General features: G+C 43.5%; 1 protein-coding gene across 3 annotated transcripts in view; it reads right to left on the bottom strand.

Moving 5' to 3' along the window:
- Positions 1-1,642: 1,642 nt before the first annotated feature.
- mgaa (MAX dimerization protein MGA a) overlaps positions 1,643-19,911 on the bottom strand; it is a 115,198-nt gene continuing 96,929 nt past the window's right edge. For 2 of the 3 annotated variants that reach the window (XM_041214335.1, XM_041214336.1), the window contains exons 24-25: positions 5,783-5,989; positions 1,643-3,764 (exon numbers count right to left, since the gene is read on the bottom strand). In XM_041214335.1, the coding sequence (XP_041070269.1) occupies positions 2,422-3,764; positions 5,783-5,989 (1,550 nt within the window). In that variant the 3' untranslated portion in view covers positions 1,643-2,421. Of the gene's footprint in view, positions 3,765-5,782; positions 5,990-12,753; positions 12,889-19,911 lie in introns of those variants that run through there. The other variant, XM_041214337.1, reaches the window with a different exon arrangement.

Genomic DNA, 19,911 nt, shown 5'->3' with positions numbered 1-19,911 from the left:
AGCCAGAAGGGGAGAACTAATGGTCCCAGTGATTTATGTTTTAGACTGGGGTTAGAAGTGGACAGAGGCTGAGGTGGGGGAGGTGGTGTGCAGGGTATGAAAATAAATGGCCATGTGATAACAAGGCAAACATGGAGTGGGCCAAAGAGCAATGGCATATGAAGTTTTGGGGTGGCACTGGTAACAGAGCAGGCAAGGAGACACTTGATTTCCTTTCATTGTTCTAATGTGCTTGGGAGATGAACAAGATTGCCATCTAGTGCTGAGAGATTTGCAAATGTGGGCAAACACTGACTTTTCCATTATAATTAAACATACAAAATTCTGACTCAAAAAGCAGAAGTAAATGTGGGCATGAAGTACACATCACATGCAAGATTTTTAACATATTATTAGTGAATTATTTCAAGGTCAAAAGGCAATTTATTTTATGGCATTGTTTAATGACATTGCCCAGTGTCATTAACAAGATTGGTTGCTGGACTGCCAGAATGTAGGATGTCAGTAATTACCTAACACTTTGCCTCCAATCTGTAAATTTAATGCTGTCTAGGCTAGCAAATAGGAATGCACAAGGGGTTTGACTCTGGGGCTCATCTATAACAATTCTATGGGATGTTAATAGTAAACTTTCAGGAGAGATGGAGGGAAACCCCCTTTGTACAGATTGAAAATACCTTTCATGAAGAACCATAATGTGCAATTTGATGCTGTAGCCTGACAATATTGCACTGAAGTTCTTTACCATGGCTAAGTGCAGATATCAAAGTATGGTCCTTTATCAGCACTAACACTTGGGCTGGTCTTTGAGTATTGCCACATGCAAATGCTTCATTGGCTTGGTGGCATGCCAACAGCCACACTGCACTTTTATATTGAAGGTGATGTCTGAATTGGAGGGCTTCAGAAACTTGCTCCAGAGCCAACTAATGGCTACAGCCTACACAATATCTTTGAAACAGCAAATTAGAATGTTAAGTGTTGATAGAAAAGCATGATGTAAAATTTTAACAATTGGGAGTAAGCTTTGTGAACATAAGGCACATAACTTATGAATTTTTTTAATATATAGATAGAATTGGGCAAATAAGCTGAAGATTTTCTTTCCTGGTATCCATGCTGAAAGGAGAAAAAAAATAAATCTTGAATGAAGCCTCGCATTCAGCATAGCAAGGAACAAAACCTGTTGTGGCGACTGTTGTGAGTCAGTCTTAAAGGGACTGACACTTGAATCGTAACTCGGGTGGGGAAGGGATGAATTGGGCCTATCCTTCGTATGTAGAAACTGAATAAATGAGTGAAACTGTTAAGTGATCTGATTCAATTTAAATACCACTTCAGAAGTAAATTCCATGAAGTACACAGGCCCCCTTTGCTAATCAAAATCCAAATGAAACACAAGTTACTTGCTTCATTGCAGTCGCCAATACATCAAATTACGAAAGGCATAATGCACACAACGTCTGTTAAAGGCAAGTAAAGTACCTGGTTTAATGGGTTTTATTCCAAGGTCAAGCATGCCCTCTTACCACATACACAGGGAGGTTCTAATCAGATCTGTGTTAGCAGTGTGCATTTTCTAAAAAAATAGTGGGATCTCAACAAAAGAAAACAAAAAAAAAACACTTGAGAAAGAAATCTCTATTTCACAATCTGGTTTTTAAAATATGTAGTACAGTATTTACATATTATCCAAGATACACCAAAAATCAGATTTCGTCTGTCGATAATCTTGTACTCATCATTAATCAATTCATTTTCATCAATTATCAACACAATACATTCTATTCAAATCTCATTTGTCCAGTATTAGGAAATCCAAAAGGAAGGTTTGATGCATTTCAAATGCACCAACACTCCCTCAGCTATTGAGAACATTAGTTAGCAAAACCACTGAGAGAAAGTCAGTTTGTTACAGCTGAATGATTGCTCTAGTAAAGCTCAAATCTCCATCCTATACAAGCTACATACAAAAGGTGTTTATTCACCCACCCAGGAAGTTATGCTCAGCATCTTCATGCTTAAGGTGACATTTTTAGAAACTGTACAAAAAGTCCAGAAATGATTTCAAATAGAAGATTCCACATCATAAAACCAAGCTTCAAAATGCCCAAATTCAGCTGAGTTCCCTGTGAATTATCGCACTATGGCCATCAGCTCTGTGATCACCACAAATTCATGGTGAAAAGTAGCTGGAAACTATACATCAGATCCATTATCTGGTGACTTGCCAGATTCAACACACTTCATTGGTTACTTTAATAGCACTCCCTGCATGATCACAGATCTCCAAAGTTCAATTCAATCTGCATTCATTTCAATTCCATATTTAAACTCACTGAAGATACCAAACAGTTTATTAGTTTTCTGTGTAGAATCCTCAAAAGCTAACAAAAACAGTAATTCAAAGCAGCAGTTTAATTACTCTTTCACAGAGGAATTGTTGTAGTGTTCTCCTGAAACACTGCTTGGACTCTCTGTACTTGTCTGTTGTGGGGATGAAATCCGAGCTAGTGCGGGCATAGGTTTGTTATTCTCTGAAGAGTGCTCAGTCAGTGCTACTGATTCACCCTTTCCAGATACCCTGATTAGGCCAAGGGGTGCCAACTTTGGCATTGGTCTCCAAAGCATGTCTAAACTGCTTGGGACCTCAGTGTTTCCTGAAGGTGAGGATGCCTTCATGTGTACAAGTGGGGGAGGGGAAACATTCACTGAACTGTCTGCACCACAAGTAGAGTTGCCTTCAAAGTCCAGTGTACCATCATCCAACTCGTTCTGGGAATCCACAGGCATCCCACCACTGAGCAGCTGCTCAACATTCAAGTCCTCCCCTTCCAATTGCAATACCAGGGGGCTAGTGGAACCACCACTCTCTCTCTCTGACACCTGCTTCAGTTCAGTGGCTTCATCAGCACCATCGATGTCCACCAGTCTTATTGGCCCGTGGATCAATGACAATTCATCCATGTCGTCTCCTTGATTCCCACTGTCAATAAAGCTCAATGCCTGGTGATCAGACATTGAAGATGCATCTGGATTTTCCTCACTGTCAGAGAACTGATGGTTTAAAAATGCAAATTCATTTAAAAGCGAAGTGAATGGCTCGTATCCCTCAGTGTCCATTTCACCAGTTGCTGTGCCATTTGCTTTCAACAGTGGTTCAAGCAGCTGAGATGATGACAGTTCTGCATCTCCATCACTCAGCCCAATAGTTTTACCCGTGCTGCAGGTCTGCACCTGACTGCTCATCACCTGAAGCTCCAATTTATCTCCAAGTATTACTTGGGTTGTTGGCACTGACCGAGTCGAGGTCTCCTCTTGGGTCCAAGCCTTCTCTGTGCAAGACACTGCAGCTCCGACAGGCAAACCAGAGAGATCCAATGCCTTTGGTGATCTACTGACCTTGTCAGAACACATTACACGAGGCGTTGGAACCTGCTGTGTTTGTTGCTGGTGACGTTCGGCCTTAGAAGCCTCTGACGACACAATAAGAAACGGCATGACCTCACTTTCACCAAGTACAGTAAACTCCCCAGTCACTTGTGAGCTGTTCTTTAGGTCAGATGTTCTTTTACTGTCTATAGAACTTTGCTGTCCTTGTGTTGTACGCTGTTTTCTCCCTTTCATGCTGAAGTCAAGAGCTTGAGGATCCACTTCTATAAAAGAATCACTCATCCCTTCTAGATTCAGCGATGGAGCTTCCCCAGTAGCCAGCGAGGTCACATTCACTATTCTTGGCATCAGGAAGGAAGAAGTTTTATTATCTGGAGTGAGATAGAAAAGTATTAAAACATGGAATTGAGAGTTTACTGGTGCTCTGTAGGTGCCATATATTGTGTACTTAAGTTACAGTGTAGCAACAGTTACAAATAAGCTATTTTTCTCTTGATTCCTATCTTCCATGTCACTAGTCACAGGATGCGCAAGCAACATATTCTATTATCTACTATTGTTCTTTGAGTGGTTACTGTGAAATATGCGACATCAGCTCGAATGAGTCACCTTCCTATCTGCATTCCAGTGAAGTGTTTGGCCATTAACCAGTGCCTCGATCGGTGAACAGTGAGAAAAGCAACATGTGAGGAACTGTAAGGGCCATCACCTGTCCTATATCATTGTTGCAATCAAACCATGGAAATTTAATGCCTTGCAAAAGTAACCATTCTGACTCAATTTATGTCAAATGATGAAAATCGTAATGGAATCAAGTAGAGTCAGCGTGGTTTTATGAAAGGGAAATTACATTTGACAAATCTATTAGAGCTCTATGAGGTGTAACAGGATGGACAAAGGGAAACCAGCAGATATAGTGTATTTGGATTTCCAAAAGGCATTTGAAATAACATAAAAGATGACTACACAAGGCATTTGGGGTAATATATTAGCAGGGTGGAGGACTGGCTAACTAGTCAGGGTAAATAGGTTATTTCCGAGGTGGCAAACTGTAACTAATGGAGTGCCATAGGGATCAGTGCTGGGGCCTCAACTATTTTTAATCCAGATCAATGACTTGGATGAAGGGAGCGGCTGTACTGTTGCCAAATTTGCTGACGATACGAAGATAGATAGGAAAGCAAGTTGTGAGGAGGATACAAGAGTTTGCAAAGGAATATAGATGGGCTAAATGAGTGGGCAAAAATATGGCATTTGGAGTATAATGTGGGAAAAAGCTAGGCTGTCCATTTTGGTAGCAAGAATGAAAAAGCAGAATATTAGTTAAATGGACAGAGATTACAGAATGCTGCGGTACAGAGGGACCTGGGTGCTCTCATATATGAATCACAAAGGTTAGCATGAGGTATACCAAGTAATTAGGAAGGTAAATGGACTGTTGGTCTTTATTATAAGGGGGATGGAGTATAAAAATAGCGATGGCTTGCTACAGGGCATTGGTAAGATGACACCTAAAGTAACGTGTACAGTTTTAGTCTCCTTACTTAAGGGGGGACATATTTTAATCGGAAACAGATAAGAGAAGCTTCCCTAGGCTGATTTCAGGGATGAGTGGTTTGTCATATGAGGAAAGGCTGAGCAGTTTTGGCCTATACTCATTGGAATTTAGAAGAATTAGAGGTGATCTTATTTAAACATAAAAGATTCTGAGGGGGTCTTGACTGATGCTGAGAGAATGTTTCCCCTCGTGGGGGAATTTAGAACTAGAGGACACAGTTTCAAAATAACAGGTCTCCCAGTTAAGAGGGAAATGAGGAGGGATTTCTTCTTTCAGTGGGTTTTTGGTGTTTGGAATCATCTTCCTCAGAGAGCAGTGGAGGCTAAGTCGACGAATATATTCAAGGCTGAGCTAGACAGACTTTTGATTGACAAGGGAGTCAAAGGTTATGGGGGTCAGGCACGAAAGTGGAGTTAAGGCTACATTCGGATCAACCATGATTTTTCTGAATGGAGGAGCAAATTCAAGGTGCTGAATGGCCTACTCCTGCTCCTATTTCTGTCCCAAAGAGGCAGGCTGGGGGTGTGGGTGCTTGATTATCCAGGAATCTGCACTTGATAACTCCTGGCTGCTTTTCAATTCCCAGAGATGTTGGGCAACACACCTCCTATCACACTGTGGTCTACAGCCATCTGGTACTTTCATCAGGTCACATCTTTGTGCCTACATTCATGGGACCAGCAGACAATCTATGCCGTCCACCAACTGCTTTGCATAGGACAGCAAGAAGTGAAATGCAATCCTGCAGAAAATACAGGGATACGCATTTAATGCTATTCTAAAATATACTGTGGAAAACACACAGCAAAGTACAGATGTACTATTTCTTACCAACTGAACCTGTCAAGGCTTCTGATTTAGGTTCTTCCCCTTGTGCCAAATCAGCTGAACCAGTGCCTTCTGTCTCAGTCCCAGGAGGTCTGGTGCTTGACTGTGTGGAGACTGTACCTGTAGAATTGCGAGATCCCTCAACGGTAACGTTGTTCACCTGAAGTGGAACCGGCAACCCCTGCAATTGGATAGTAACTAGAGCAATGCCTGGGGAGACAGAGAGAGAGGTAGGGAGAACTTAATCTCATCCTAAGGCAAAGACGGTCAGAACTCATGTCTTAGAAGTCAAAATAAACACAAAATAGGACAATGGCTCGATAAAGCACCTTCACACACAAACAATTTGGGCTACTGATGCATCAATAAATTGTGCCACCGATTCGTAAGATTCAAGTACTCGGTAGGAAGCACTGTTCTCCATGCATGCAGACATGCACGCAATCACCCATGTATTAAGTACAGATTATGTATTAAGCTGAACGATTTTCTGCCCCCAAATACTTCAGAGGTATTAACTGGATGTTTGTTATTGAAGTGCAATACAAATAGATTGGATAAAATCCTTTATGGGGCAGGGAACTGCATTAGCCTGTGCCTAATGGGGGCGACGCATGCAGAACTCAAACCTCATGCTGGCTGCTCATCTCCTTGGTGGTGCATGCGACCCAGTGCTAAACACGCTACTGAGTAGCTGCATGCTCAACAGGGGACCTAGGTTTGTGCAAGGCTAGCACCTACTAAAGCCAGCTTACAACTTTGAAAAGAAGGGTGCAGGGTGGTTGGGATGGACTTTAAGAGCAGGAGGAAAGCTGAGAAATGATGCAGCAAGCCAGAAAAAAAGGCTCCCAAGTTCTTCGAAGCAGTGCAGGAGCTCCTGGTGCAAGAGGTATAAAGAAGTAGAGGGCGCTGATCTTTCCACAGGGATCTGGAAGGTTCTTCAAAGCACTTTGAAGGAAATGGGAACAGTTAGCCAGAGGTCAATGCCTGAAATTTGGCCCCGAGGAGCTGGCTACAATGCTGGAAAAAGTTCAAAGATTTCAAAGTGGGTGAATGCATTTTCAAATACCATGTCCTAGAAATGCACGCACACTGCTCAATGCAATACACTCAGCCACTCACTTATCAACAATCTCCAGCAATCAGGACTTGTGTCTTAACATTCAAATGCTTCACTCACCCTCACAGCTCAGTTCCCACATCCAACTATTCAGCTATAAGGCACTTCACCTGAACGCAGACAGACAGGGACATACTCACTGACACACTTCCCCTCTCTTACAGGCAAAGTGGCATATAACAGGGGGAGCAGCAAAGAACAGCCAGGGGGCAGCCAATGGCTGCATGTCCTCACCTTATTGGAGGAGATGGTGTGTCACATTAATAGTGACTGTTAATGACGCAACCGGCAACCCTGAAACCAGCCAGGGTAGCAGTGTGTTACCGCCTTAACCACATTTTCAAATCATACTTGACCCTTATTCAGCAACCTGGTACGAAGTACAAGCTGTAGATGGCGTCAGCATGTACCTCATGCATTCTATCCAATCTCCCAATACTGCTCTTGCGCACTTATGCTTTCAGATACCCAAGACCTGCTGATTGGCCAGCAAACAGTGCTCGACGATGCAAGGCAAGAACAGCACTATCACTTGATTTGACATTTGCAGTCACCAGCTCAGATACTGGAAAAGTGCATACTTTAAAGAGTAAGACAGAGTTGAGGTCTGCAATGGTGAGTGACTGGGCATAAATATGCCACAACCAGGCCACAGGGAAAGGACTGTGCCTGTGCCACCTCCCTAGATGGTGTGGTCACAGATGATTTCTGCTGCAGAGGACTCATATGAGGACTTTGTTGGACTGGAGTACAGAGAAAGCTGACAAACATGCACACAGAAAAGCCTGGTGCATTAGCAGGCCTGCCGCAGAGACCAAAGTCACTGTTAAGGAACATGGAGGAGTCCGGCTCCAGTTTGGCACAGGGCTTTACGCAGAGCTTGGAGCCCATCCTTTCCAGTGTGGAAGTGGTGGCTAAATGATATGATAGTACTTGTGGACACAGCCATGATGCAACTCTGATGGCCAATGTCTCAGCTTCCATTGCAGCACAGGCAGAAGCCATTCAGTACCCGTATGTTGCAATGGAAGCTCAGATTGAGGTCATAAGATCTCTGCTTGTTGCCACACAAGTCTAACTTGGTGCCAAGCAGGTTCAGACTACTGCCATCATGGCTGCAGATACCAGTATTCAAAGAAATGTTCAGGGACTCAAAGCAATCGAGCGATATGTGCTCTGATTATTAGGATTGCTGAGGAGTCAGCGGACTGGCAGTGTCTCCATGGTGCAGGAGCCTGCTGTCCTTTGTCAGGATGGTAGTGTTCATGCTCCCACCACTGCCACTCCACCAGTGCCCTTGTGGCTGTCCATCAGCCCAGACAGGTGCCTCCCATGCTGAGAAGGCGACTCATTATTTGAATGGAGAGAAACATCAGAATGCTTCAGTGCAGAGGGATCTGGGTGTCCTCGTGCATGAATCACTGAAAGCTAGTTTGCAGGTACAGCAGGTAATAAGGAAGGCAAATGGAATTTTGGCATTTATTGCTAAAGGAATAGAGTCTAAAAATAGGGAAGTGTTGTTGCAACTGTACAAGGCATTGGTGACATCGCACCTGGAGTACTGTGCACAGTTTTGGTCCCCTTCACTTGAGGAAGGATGTAATTGCACTGGAGGCGGTTCAGAGGAGGCTCACTAGATTGATTCCAGAGATGTAGGGCTTGTCTTATGAGGAGAGATTGAGCAGTTTATGCCTATACTCGCTAGAGTTTAGAAGGATGAGAGGAGATCTAATTGAAGTATATAAGTTGCTAAAGGGGATAGACAAAGTAGACGTGAAACTGATGTTTCCCCTTCTGGGGTATTCTAGAATGAGAGGCCATAGTTTTAGGCTAAGGGGTGGTAGATTTAAATCAGAGATGAGGAGGAATTACTTTTCTCAAAGGGTCGTGAATCTGTGGAATTCACTACCTCAGAGTGCAGTGGATGCCGGGATGCTGAATAAATTTGAGGAGATAGACAGATTTTTAATTAGTAATGGATTGAAAGGTTATGGGAAGAGGGCGGGAAATTGGAGTTGAGGCTGAAATGAGATCAGCCATGATCGTAATGAATGGCGGGACAGGATCGAGGGGCTGAATTGCCTACTCCTGCTCCTAGTTCTTATGTTCTATGGTGCAGTCTGAAGCCATGTCCTCAAGGTGCTTGAGCTAATCCTGCAAGGTCATCTGTATTCTCCTTCATAATTATTCAGGAGCTTTCCACCAGACATACTGCAGCCACTGTGGTAGCACTGCAGAATCACCAGGTCAGCCAAAGACACTTTTAAGGCAGGCATTAATTGAAAGCACAAGGATGAATGATTAAATGCATTACGTTTATTCCAAGGGTTGTTTGTATAAAGTTGGTATAGATTAATTGGTTTGTGGTGTCTTTTATTTTGGGATTTTGGCCAAGAAGATACTGTGATGGTCCACGAGAGAGGTACAGAAAGGTGGAACAATGGTTATCTGGGGATTTTTGTTCAGCGCCTTATGAGATGCTCATGGTCAGCCAATCTAGCGCAATGGTGTCCTGAACACATCCTTCTGAGATGCACCATCCAGGGCAAAGCCCACTTGATTGGTACTCCATCTACAAACATTCACTCCCTCCACCATCGACGAATTGTGGCAGCAGATGCACTACAGGAACTCACCAAGGCTCCTTAGACAAAACTTTCTAAACCCATGGGCACAACCATCTAGAACAGTACTCTTCATTGCAAGCCCACGGGCAGTGGCAGTTCCCACTGACTCGAAATGCAGCTCCCCGACCAGTGGTGTAGTGCTGCCAGAACAGAGCGTCAGCACCTCCAACCAGGGTCCAGAGAGCAGAATGCAGCGGAGCAGAGCGCTGGGGCCGCTGCGAGGTCCAGGACTGAGCCTCTGCGAGTGAAGCCCCAGGTTGTGGGTGGTGGAGGAAAGAGACACTGGCTGCTGAGTATGTGGGAGTGAGTGCATGTGTGGGGGTGTACGTGGGAATGAGAGACAGAGAGATGTGTGTGTGCGCAAGTGAGTAAGAGAGTATGCGTGCATGCGTGCGTGTAGGACTGAGAGACTGTTTGTGTGTGAGAGGTCCATTTGCATCCAGGAGACAGGGCCACTCCTTTAGGAGTGAACTGATCCTGACAACAGCCTCCACCCAGGGAGGCACCACCTGGCATTTCAATGCAGTTGGCCACTGGAAGTGTCCGAGGGGCAGCCACCATCGCAGTAGGATGTGGCGTACAGGAGTGCGCCACTAGCTCATCAGGAGAGCAAAGCACATTCTGCAGGTAATTCTCTCACCCTAGCACTGAGGCACAGCCAAGTCAGTCCACTTCAAGCCTGCATTCCCCAGAAAGAACAATGTACTCTGCTTTTCGATTAATGTCCTTTTTCCTTTGTATTATCACAAGCAGGAGTGAAGCAGCCAATTTCCTCTATAGTAGTTGGTGTGGCTCTCACTTTGCAGGTTTATTTGCTAAGGTGACCCTTGCTTGAAAAGTAGCGATACATGGATCTAGAAGGACAGGGACAGCAGACAGATGGGAACACCAGCACCCGGAAGTTCCCCTCCAATCCACTAACTATCCTGACTTGGAAATATATCACCATTGCTTCATTGTTGCTGGGTCAAAATCCTGGAAGTCCTTTCCTAGCAGCACTGTGGATGTTCCTACACCACATGGATTGCAGCGGTTCAAGAAGACAGCTCACCACCACCTTCTCAAGGGCAGTTAGGGGTGGGCAATAAATGCTGGCCTAGCCAGCAACCCTCTCACCCCATTAGCAAATAATATAAAAAAGGTCGCCAACAGCCTGGTGTTAAGGATTGCATTCTGATGACTGTCGGGTTGTGATAAATGTAGCAGACCGCCACAAATTGAGGCACATGCTCTGGCAAGTACTGGAGGGCTCCATCTAAGTGGACCAAGTAGCAGAACCATTCTTTCAGCACGTCATTGGTCTGCTCCATGACATTCCCAGTTGCAGCAAGGTTCTCATTTTAAGGATGCTGTCCAAGCATGGCGGGGTTGTGAAAGGGGTCATTAGACACGTGTAGAGCGGTTAGCCCTTGTTGTCAAGCAGCTACCTCTTTGTTTTAACATGGTGGCTTGAAAACAATAGCTGACTGGCACAGGGTGAAGGTATCTTGACTGTTGCTGGGATGGAAGGAATTCGGCAACATGATGGCCTATTAATGATCACACACCAACTACATGTTCAGGGAGTGGTTTGAGCACATCTCCATATTGAGATGTGGCACCCCCAGATTCCTGTGTTCAGCTGATGGTTTCTATCAACATTGGAAAGTCCATTATCCTGGCAAAGCCACATTCCCCCTCCTCTTGATTCTTTCTGTGTAGAGAGAAGACACAGAGGCCCTTGGTGATATCCCAGATGCATGGCAAACTAAAAAATTTCAATGATGTCACTGGCTCCAGCCTGGAAGGTTCAGCTGGCTTAGAAATTGTGGGCCACGGTGACCTTGATGGTCGCTGGTGGTGTTGTCATCCTGCTCCGCGGCTGCAGGTCAGGTTGGAAATACAATTCTACCACCATCTCACTAGTGAAGCGCAGCCGACACAGATACTGCTCCTGGCTGAGTTGGAATAGATATATTCTCTGAAGAAAAGGGATGGGTATGACCTTCTGATCAGAGCCCCCCTCCTCCTTCTGCAAACTACTACTCCTCTCTGCTGCACCTCCCTGTCATGCTTCAGCTTAGAGAAACTGTAACTATAGTCCCATGACAGGAAACAAGTTCAGAGGTCTTTCAAATCCACATCACTTCCTTCTGTAAGAACTTTTGTCAACTCCTCCAATAATAGTGCACAGTACTTCCATTTTGAAAATTATGAACTTAACTAGGCCAGCTGTAACCATTTCACACTGTAGCATAAAAAGAAAGTCAGAAGCGTCTCACATGAAAACTCCATGGTGATCCCTTTAACAAGCACTGGCGAAGTTCCCTCGTGTAGCTAAATGCACGTTCAGGTGTGTGTGTGTGTGTGTGTGTGTGTTTGAGAGGGCATTAACAGGATCAATGAGATTCAAAAGGGCAGGTCACGGGCCAAATTAGCGTTAGATACTGACTGATGTCATAATCTGCCCAATCCAGTGTATGTTTGCGATACCTGCACTATTATCCTTCACCACATGGTGATGGGTACAGACCATGTCAGAAGTCTGCCAGCCCCTTAGCACTGCAAATAACAGCGCTACAGAGTTGAACTTTGGAGTGGAGTCACCACTGTAACATAGAAAATGTGGTGGCCTGAAACCATTGGAGCACTAACAAACAGGCCTGGAGAGTGCAGCTTTAGAAACAGGAGTAGGCCACTTAGGTGCTCATCCTGTCCCACCATCAGGGGTCAAAATAATTCTCCCCAACCACTTCCCCCAGGGGCTCCTTTATTAGGTGATTCAGTCACATAGTAACATTGCCTACTGTATTTGTGTTGAATTTTTTTTCCAGGATTTCCATCTTTAGATAGATAAGACAGCACAAATACCAAAGAAGCTATATATTATTAAAACTTTTATTCTTCATACAGTTGGAAGCAGATTCAATAGAAACCTTCAAAAGGGTATGGGATAAATATCTGAATGGGGAAAAATGCAGGGCTATGGTAGAGCAGGGCACTGGGACTAAATGGATTACACTTTCATGGAATTGGCATAGATATGATGGGCCAAATGTCTTCCTTCTGTGTAGCATTTTCTGAAATTATTATATCTTGTCTATGTAAGTTTATGATTTATGAAATGCAAGCACGTTGAAAGCCTTTTATCAATCATGCAAATCACCTCATATCAACTTTAACCTTTGGCTATGTCAGTGAGATTCAGACAAAAGGTGTATAGACATATGTTTAAATATTAACCTTCATGGCAGGACGTCAGTCTTCTATAGAATCAATAATCCTCCACACAGCCTTATTCATCATAAAGGGTGACTCGGAATCTCTTTCGATATTTCACCCCTCTGTTGCCATAGATACAGCGCCTCTCCCAGCAGGAGAGCCTAATGTTGTTAAGAAAATTTAAATGGGACAGATCATCTCTTCTCATTGTCTCCTCACCTACCACCACCACCACAGGATTACATGTAAAATGGTACAGACATTCTTCTCCACTGGTTGCTGTGAAGACATCCTGGGTACGGGCAATTCCCCTACAGCCTGATCCTGGCCTTTTTACTGGGTTTCTCGCCGCCTCTTCCATCCTCAATTTTCTTTTCCTATTCCTTCTTTTAGGCCTCCAGAGGATGTCAAAGTTTCACAAGTTGAACAAGTTAGACTCCTCATCCAGGATAAAAACAAAATTACCTGGAAAACCTCAGCAGGTCTGGCAGCATCGGCGGAGAAGAAAAGAGTTGATGTTTCGAGTCCTCATGACCCTTCAACAGAACCAGTTCTAGATTCTTTTCAAAGGAGCAGTGAAATGTGTCACCTAGCCAGGTGAAGTTTAGAAACGGGGGGCAGGATTTTGCCGTTGGCGGGGGCTGTCATCCATGATCACTCTGTACCATGATTTCACGCTGGTGGGCCAATTAAGGCCTGCCCAGCGTGGAACGCGAGTGGCAGTGCTTAGCGCTGCCTGTATACGGGTAGGGGGAGGAGGGCGAGTGGGCCTGGCATGATCTTCGTGCATGTGTGCGAAAGAGTGCTTCAATCTCCCTGAGGCACAGAGCTGCCTTGGGGAGATGAAGCACTGTTTAAAAAAAAATAAAGGAAATAAAATTGTCATAAAACATGTCCCCTCATGTGACTCTGTCACATGAACTGGGACATGTTTTTAATTCAAAAATAGAATTTTTATTTGATGTTAATTTGCTTTAGGAAACCTCATCCCACCCGTGGATGAGGTTTCCTAAAAAATATAAAGGCTGCTCGGCCTATTTGCCTGCCCACCAACCATTAGGTTGAGCGGGCAGCGTAAATTTGAATTTAATAGTGCCTTAACAGGCCTTTTAATTGTCAGCACAGCCGACTCCGGTGTGCGCCTGCCAGATGAAATATTGCAAGACTGTGTGATGACGTTGGGCCGTACGCTCGATGTCATTGCGTGTCATTTTACACTCGGGCGTGTCAGGTGTGTGCCTGCGCATCGAGCATAATATTCTGCCCAGTGTTTTTTTTCCCCCATAGATTACTGGTAAAGCTTAGTGCTATAAGAGGGTTTTATTATCAGGCAGATAACATCCAAAGGCATAGTGAAACAATGGGTATTTGCATTCAAAGAGAAAGATAAGTATAAAGAAGAGAAGACAGTTTGCAAGGGAAGGCATTTTTAAGATCTTATAAGTGTGTGAAAAGCCTTCAGCATTTATGCCTCAAGCTGCTGTTCTCCAAGGACTGAAGTTAAGAAAACTCACTTGGAATTCACCCCTTTCTTGGACTCAAGTTCTGTCAAAGGGTCATGAGGAGTCGAAACGTCAACTCTTTTCTTCTCCGCCGATGCTGCCAGACCAGCTGAGTTTTTCCAGGTAATTCTGTTTTTGTTTTGGATTTCCAGCATCCGCAGTTTTTTTGTTTTTATCACTTGGAATTCAACTTGTTCTGTATGATGGTATCATGTTTCTTTGCCTGGGTGTTTTAAAATCTGTGTCTTACTGTTGCATTAACGAAGTGTAACTGGGAGTTAGATTGATTAGAGGATTTAGAAACTATCATAGTAGTAATTTGTAGATCTACAAATCAGGGATGAGTGAACTGACCACAGCACTGTGGTACAGAATGTCATTCAAGTGGGGGGAGAAAAGAGAATTGTAGTAGTAATAGAGGATAGCACAGATAGGGGAATAGATACTGTTATCTGCAGCAAAGACAGAGTCCTGAAGGCTCTGTTGCCTACCTGGTGCAAAGGTTAAGGACATGTCTTCTGGGCTGGAGAGGAACTTGGAGTATGAGGGGAAGGGCCCAATTGTTATGGTCCACGTAGGTACCAACGACACAGGTAGGACTAGGAAAGAGGTTCTGCTGAGGCACTACGTGCTGCTCAGGGCTAAAATAAAAAACAGAACCACAAAGGTACTAATCTCCAGATTACTATAAGTCTTGTGCAAAGATTGGTGTGGGAGAAATGGGTTCAGATTCATGGGGCACTGGCATCAGCACTGGAGGAGAGAGCTGTTCCGTTGGGACGGGCTTCATTTGAAACATACTGGGACCAGTGTCCTGGTGAATCATATAACTAGGGTTGTAGATAGGACTTCAAACTAATTAGTGGAGGGGAGGGTTCAATTGAAGGGAAGTTTAAAAAATCAAAAAGAAACGAGAAAGCAGAGGTGCAGGGTGGTGAAGAGGCGAACAATAATCAAAGTGTGACAGGAAGAGGCAGGAAATATAAGCTGGAGAGTGCAGCAGAAATTAGAACCAGAATGAAAAATAATGGTAGAAAGTACAAGATTAAAGCTCTTTTTCTGAATGCACGCAACATTTGTAACAAGATAGATGAGTTGATGGAACAAATAGAAACAAATGTATATGACTTGATGGCTATTACAGAGATGTGGTTGCAGGGTGACCAAGACTTAGAACTCAATATTCAAGGGTATTCGATGTTCCAGAAAAATAGACCAAAAGGAAAAGGAGATGGTAGCTTTGTTAGTAAAGGAAGGTATCAGTGTGCTGGTGATTAGTAATATAGGTGCAATAGGTCGTGGGTGGAAATAAGGAATAGCAGTTTGGGTAGAAATAAAGAATAGCAAGGGGAAGAAGTCACTCGTGGGAGTCATCTATAAGCACCTGAAGGGTTGCCTCACTGTAGGACAAAGTATAAATAGAGAAATAATGGAGGCATGTAAGAAGGGTGCTACAATTGGCTTGGGTGATTTTAATCAGCATATTGACCGGACAAATCAGATTGGCAGGGGTAACATGGAAGACAAATTTGTAGAGGGCATCAGGGATTGTTTCTTAGAGCAACATGTTGCAGAGCCTGCCCAGGAACAAGCTTTTTTAGATCTAGTAATGTCTAATGAGGTGGGATTAATAAGAGATATCGTAGTTAATGATCCTCTAGGAGGTAGCAATCACAACATGGTAGAATTTCAAATTCAGCTTGAGGGAGAGCAACTCGGGTCTCAAACCAATATCCACAACTTAAATAAGGGCAATTACGGAGGTATAAAGAAAGAGTTGTCTAAAGCGGGCTGGGAAAATAGACTAAGGGAAAACTCAGTGGATGAGCAGTGGCAGACATCTAAGCAGAAATTTAATAATGCTCAGCAAAAATTTATCCCGGTCAAAAAGAAAGGCTCAATGAGAAGGATGAACCACCAGTGGTTAACAAAGGTGGTCAAGGATTTGGAATTTTTTAGGAACCATCAGTGGATGACTAAAAAGCTAATAAAGAGGGAGAAGATTGATTATGAAAGTAAATTAGCAAGAAGTATAAAAGCAAACAGTAAGAGCTTCTATGGATACATAAAAAGAGTGTGGCTAAAGTGAGTGCAGGACTCTTGGAGGATGCGACTGGAGAATTAGGGAAATGGCAGATAATTTAAACCAATATTTTGCATTGGTCTTCACGGTGGAGTACACTATAAACATCCCAAAGATATCAGATAAGCAAGGAGCTAATGGGAAGAAAGATCTTGTAACAGTCTCTATCACTAGGGACAAAGTATTTGACAAACTAATGGGACTAAAGGCAGACAAGTCGCCAGAACCTGATGATCCAAAGGTTTTAAAGGGAGTGGCTGCAGAGAGAGTGGAGGCATTGATCAAAATGTTCCAGAACTCGCTGGATTCCAGGGGGGATCCTAGCAGATTAGAAAACCACTAATGTGACAGCCCTATTCAAGAAGGGAGGGAGACAAAAAGCAGCAAACTATAGGCCAGTCAGCCTAACATCTGTTGTTGGGAAAATGTTGGAGTCCATTATTAAGGAAGAAATAGCAAGACATATAGAAAAGCTTAACACATCCAAACAGAATCAACATGGTTTTGTGAAAGGGAAATCATGTTTGACAAACTTGCTAGAATTCTTTGAAGATATAACAAGCAGAGTTGAAAAAAGGGAACCGATAAATGAAGTGTATTTGGATTTCCAGAAGGCATTCGATATGGTGCCACATAAAAGATTATTGCATAAGATAGGAGCTCGTGGTATTGGGGGTAATGTATTAGAATGGATTGAGGGTTGGTTATCACATAGAAGACAGGGTGTCGGGATTAATGGGTCTTTTTCAAATTGGAAAAATGTGGAGTGCCACAAGGATCAGTCTGAGGACCTCAATTATTTACTATCTATATTAATGACTTGGAGGAGGGGGCAGAGTATAATGTAGCCAAATTTGCTGATGATGCAAAATTAGGTGGGAGGGCATATTTTGATGAGGACATAAGGAATCTGCAAAGGGAAATAGATAAGTTGAGTAAGTGGGCAAAAACTTGGCAGATGGAGTTTAATGTAGGACAGTGTGAGGTCATGCACTTTGGTAGGAAGAATCAAAAGGCAGACTATTATGTAAATGGAGAGAGAGAGATTTCAAAAAAGTGAAGTGCAAAGGGATCTGGGTGTTCTAGTGCACGAAACACAAAAAGTTAGCATGCAGATGCAGCAAGTAATTAAGAAGGCAAATGGAATTTTGGCCTGTATTGCTAGGGGTTGGAGTTAAAAAATAAGGAAGTCTTGTTACAGCTGTATATGGCGTTGGTGAGGCCACACCTAGAATACTGTGTAGAGTTTTGGTGCCCGTATTTAAGAAAGAGTATACTGGCATTGAAGGTAGTTCAAGAGATTCACTAGGCTGATTCCTGGGATGAAGGAGTTGACTTATCAAGAACGGTTAAACAGGTTAAGCCTTTATTCATAAGAGTTTAGAAGAATGAGGGGTGATCTTATTGAAACGTAGAAGAATCTGAGGGGGCTTGACAGGGTAGATGTTGAGAAGATGTTTCCACTAGCGGGGGAACCTCGAACTAGGAGACATAGTTACAGAATAAGGGGACACTTATTTAAAACTGAGATTCGAAGGAATTTCTTCTGAGGGTAGTGAATGTCTGGAATACTCTACCACAGAGTTGTGGAAGCTGGATCACCAAAAGTATTTAAAGAGGAGTTAGATTGATTTTTGAAATAGCGGGGAGTTGAGGGCTATGAGGGGCTGGCACGAATGAGGCCTGGGGCAGATCAGCCATGATCTTATTGAATGGCAGGGTAGGCTTGAGGGGCTGAATGGCCTATTCCTGCTCCTATTTCTTATGTTACGTTCCCCTGCAGCCTCTCCTTCCCCTGTGGTCACTGCAGCCTCTCCTTCCCCTGTGGCCTCCGAAAACCTGTTTTTCCCCAGCACACTCGCTACCACTGGTGTTTGCAGCTCCTCCAATCACAGCCTGTCTCTCTCCCATATTTGCTGCTGATAGGTCGTGTGTTGGACAAGCCTGATTTATAAAGTGCTCTGATCTATCCTTTTTAGATCCAAAGTGGATGAGTTCACTCTTACCTATATTGAAATCCTTTTGCCACAATAACGCCCGTTCATTTAATCTATTTTTCTCTCTTTGTAACGCCAAAGTTTATAATGGCACTTACCTTTTGAGTCATCAGCAAACTTAGATAGGATAGACAGCCACATATCCAAGTTGTTAATGGTGAATAGTTGAGGTGCCGACACAGATTCATATGGTACACTGCTGATCACATCTCCCAATTACAGAATATGCTTACTCTCTGCCTCCTATACCTCAATTAATCTGACCAGGTCAATAATTTAAGACCATAAGATGTAGGAGAAGTAGGCCATTTGGTCCATTGAGTCTGCTCCACCATTCAATTGGATCATGGCTAATCTGATAATCTTCAACTCCACTTTCCCGCCTTTTCCCCATAACCCTCGATTCCCTTACTGATTACAAATCTGTCTATCTCAGCCTTGAATATACTTAACAACCCAGCCTCTACAGTAAAGAATTCCACAGATTGACTACCCTTTGAGAGAAGAAATTCCTCCTCATTTTTGTTTTAAATAGGCGCCCCCTTGCTCTGAGATTATGCCCTCTGGTCCTAGACTCCCCCACAAGGAGAATCAACCTCTCAGCATCTACCCTGTCAAGCCCCCCAAGAATCTTATATGTTTCAATAAGGTCACCCCTCATTCTTCTAAATTCCAAAGAGTACAGGCCATACCTACTCAACCTCTCATAAGAAAATCCCTCCATCCCTGGGATCAACCTAATGAACCTTCTCTGGCTGCCTCCAATGCTAGTATATCTTTCCTTAGGTAAGGGGACAAAACTGTTCACAGTATCCTAGGTGTGGTCTAACTAGTGCTATGTATAGTTTTAGCAAGACTGCCCTATTTTTATATTCCAATCCCATTGAAATAAAGGCCAACATTTACCTTCCCTGCTGAACTTCTATGCTACCTTTTTGGGATTCATGCATGAGAATCCCCAGATCCCTCTGTGCTGCAGCTTTCTTCAATCTTTCTCCATTTAAGTAATATTCAGCTGCTCTATTCTTCCTGCCAAAGTGCATAACCTCACATTATATTCCATCTGCCATGTTTTATATCCCTCTGTAGACTCCTGGTGTCATCCTCACCACTTGCCTTCCCACCTATTTTTGTGCCATCCGCAAACTTGGCTATAGTATATTCATTTCTTTCATCCAAGTCATTTATATTGTAAATAATTGCGGCCCCAGAACCGATCCCTGTGGCGCTCCACTAGTTACAGGTTGCCATCCTGAAAATGCCCCCCATAATCCCAACTCTCTGTCTTCTATTAGTTAGCTAGTTCTCTGCCCATGCTAATATACTACCCCCAACACCATGGGCTCTCATCTTATTAAGTAGTCTTATGTGTGGTACCTTATCGAACGCCTTTTGGAAATCCAAATATATTACGTCTACTGGTTCCCCTTTATCTATCCTGCTTGTTACTGCCTCAAAGAATTCTAATAAATTTGTCAGTCATGATTTCCCCTTCATGAAGCCATGCTGATTCTGCTTGATTATAGTATGCATTTCTAAATGCTCTGCTATTACATCTTTTATAATAGATTCCAACATTTTCCCAATGACAGAAGTTAAGCT

This window comes from Carcharodon carcharias, chromosome 20 (assembly GCF_017639515.1).
Source record: "Carcharodon carcharias isolate sCarCar2 chromosome 20, sCarCar2.pri, whole genome shotgun sequence".
In the NCBI taxonomy this organism is placed as follows: Eukaryota; Metazoa; Chordata; class Chondrichthyes; order Lamniformes; family Lamnidae; genus Carcharodon; species Carcharodon carcharias.
The sequence above is the reverse complement of the archived record's forward strand: the minus strand, read 5'-3'. Positions and strand labels throughout refer to the sequence as shown.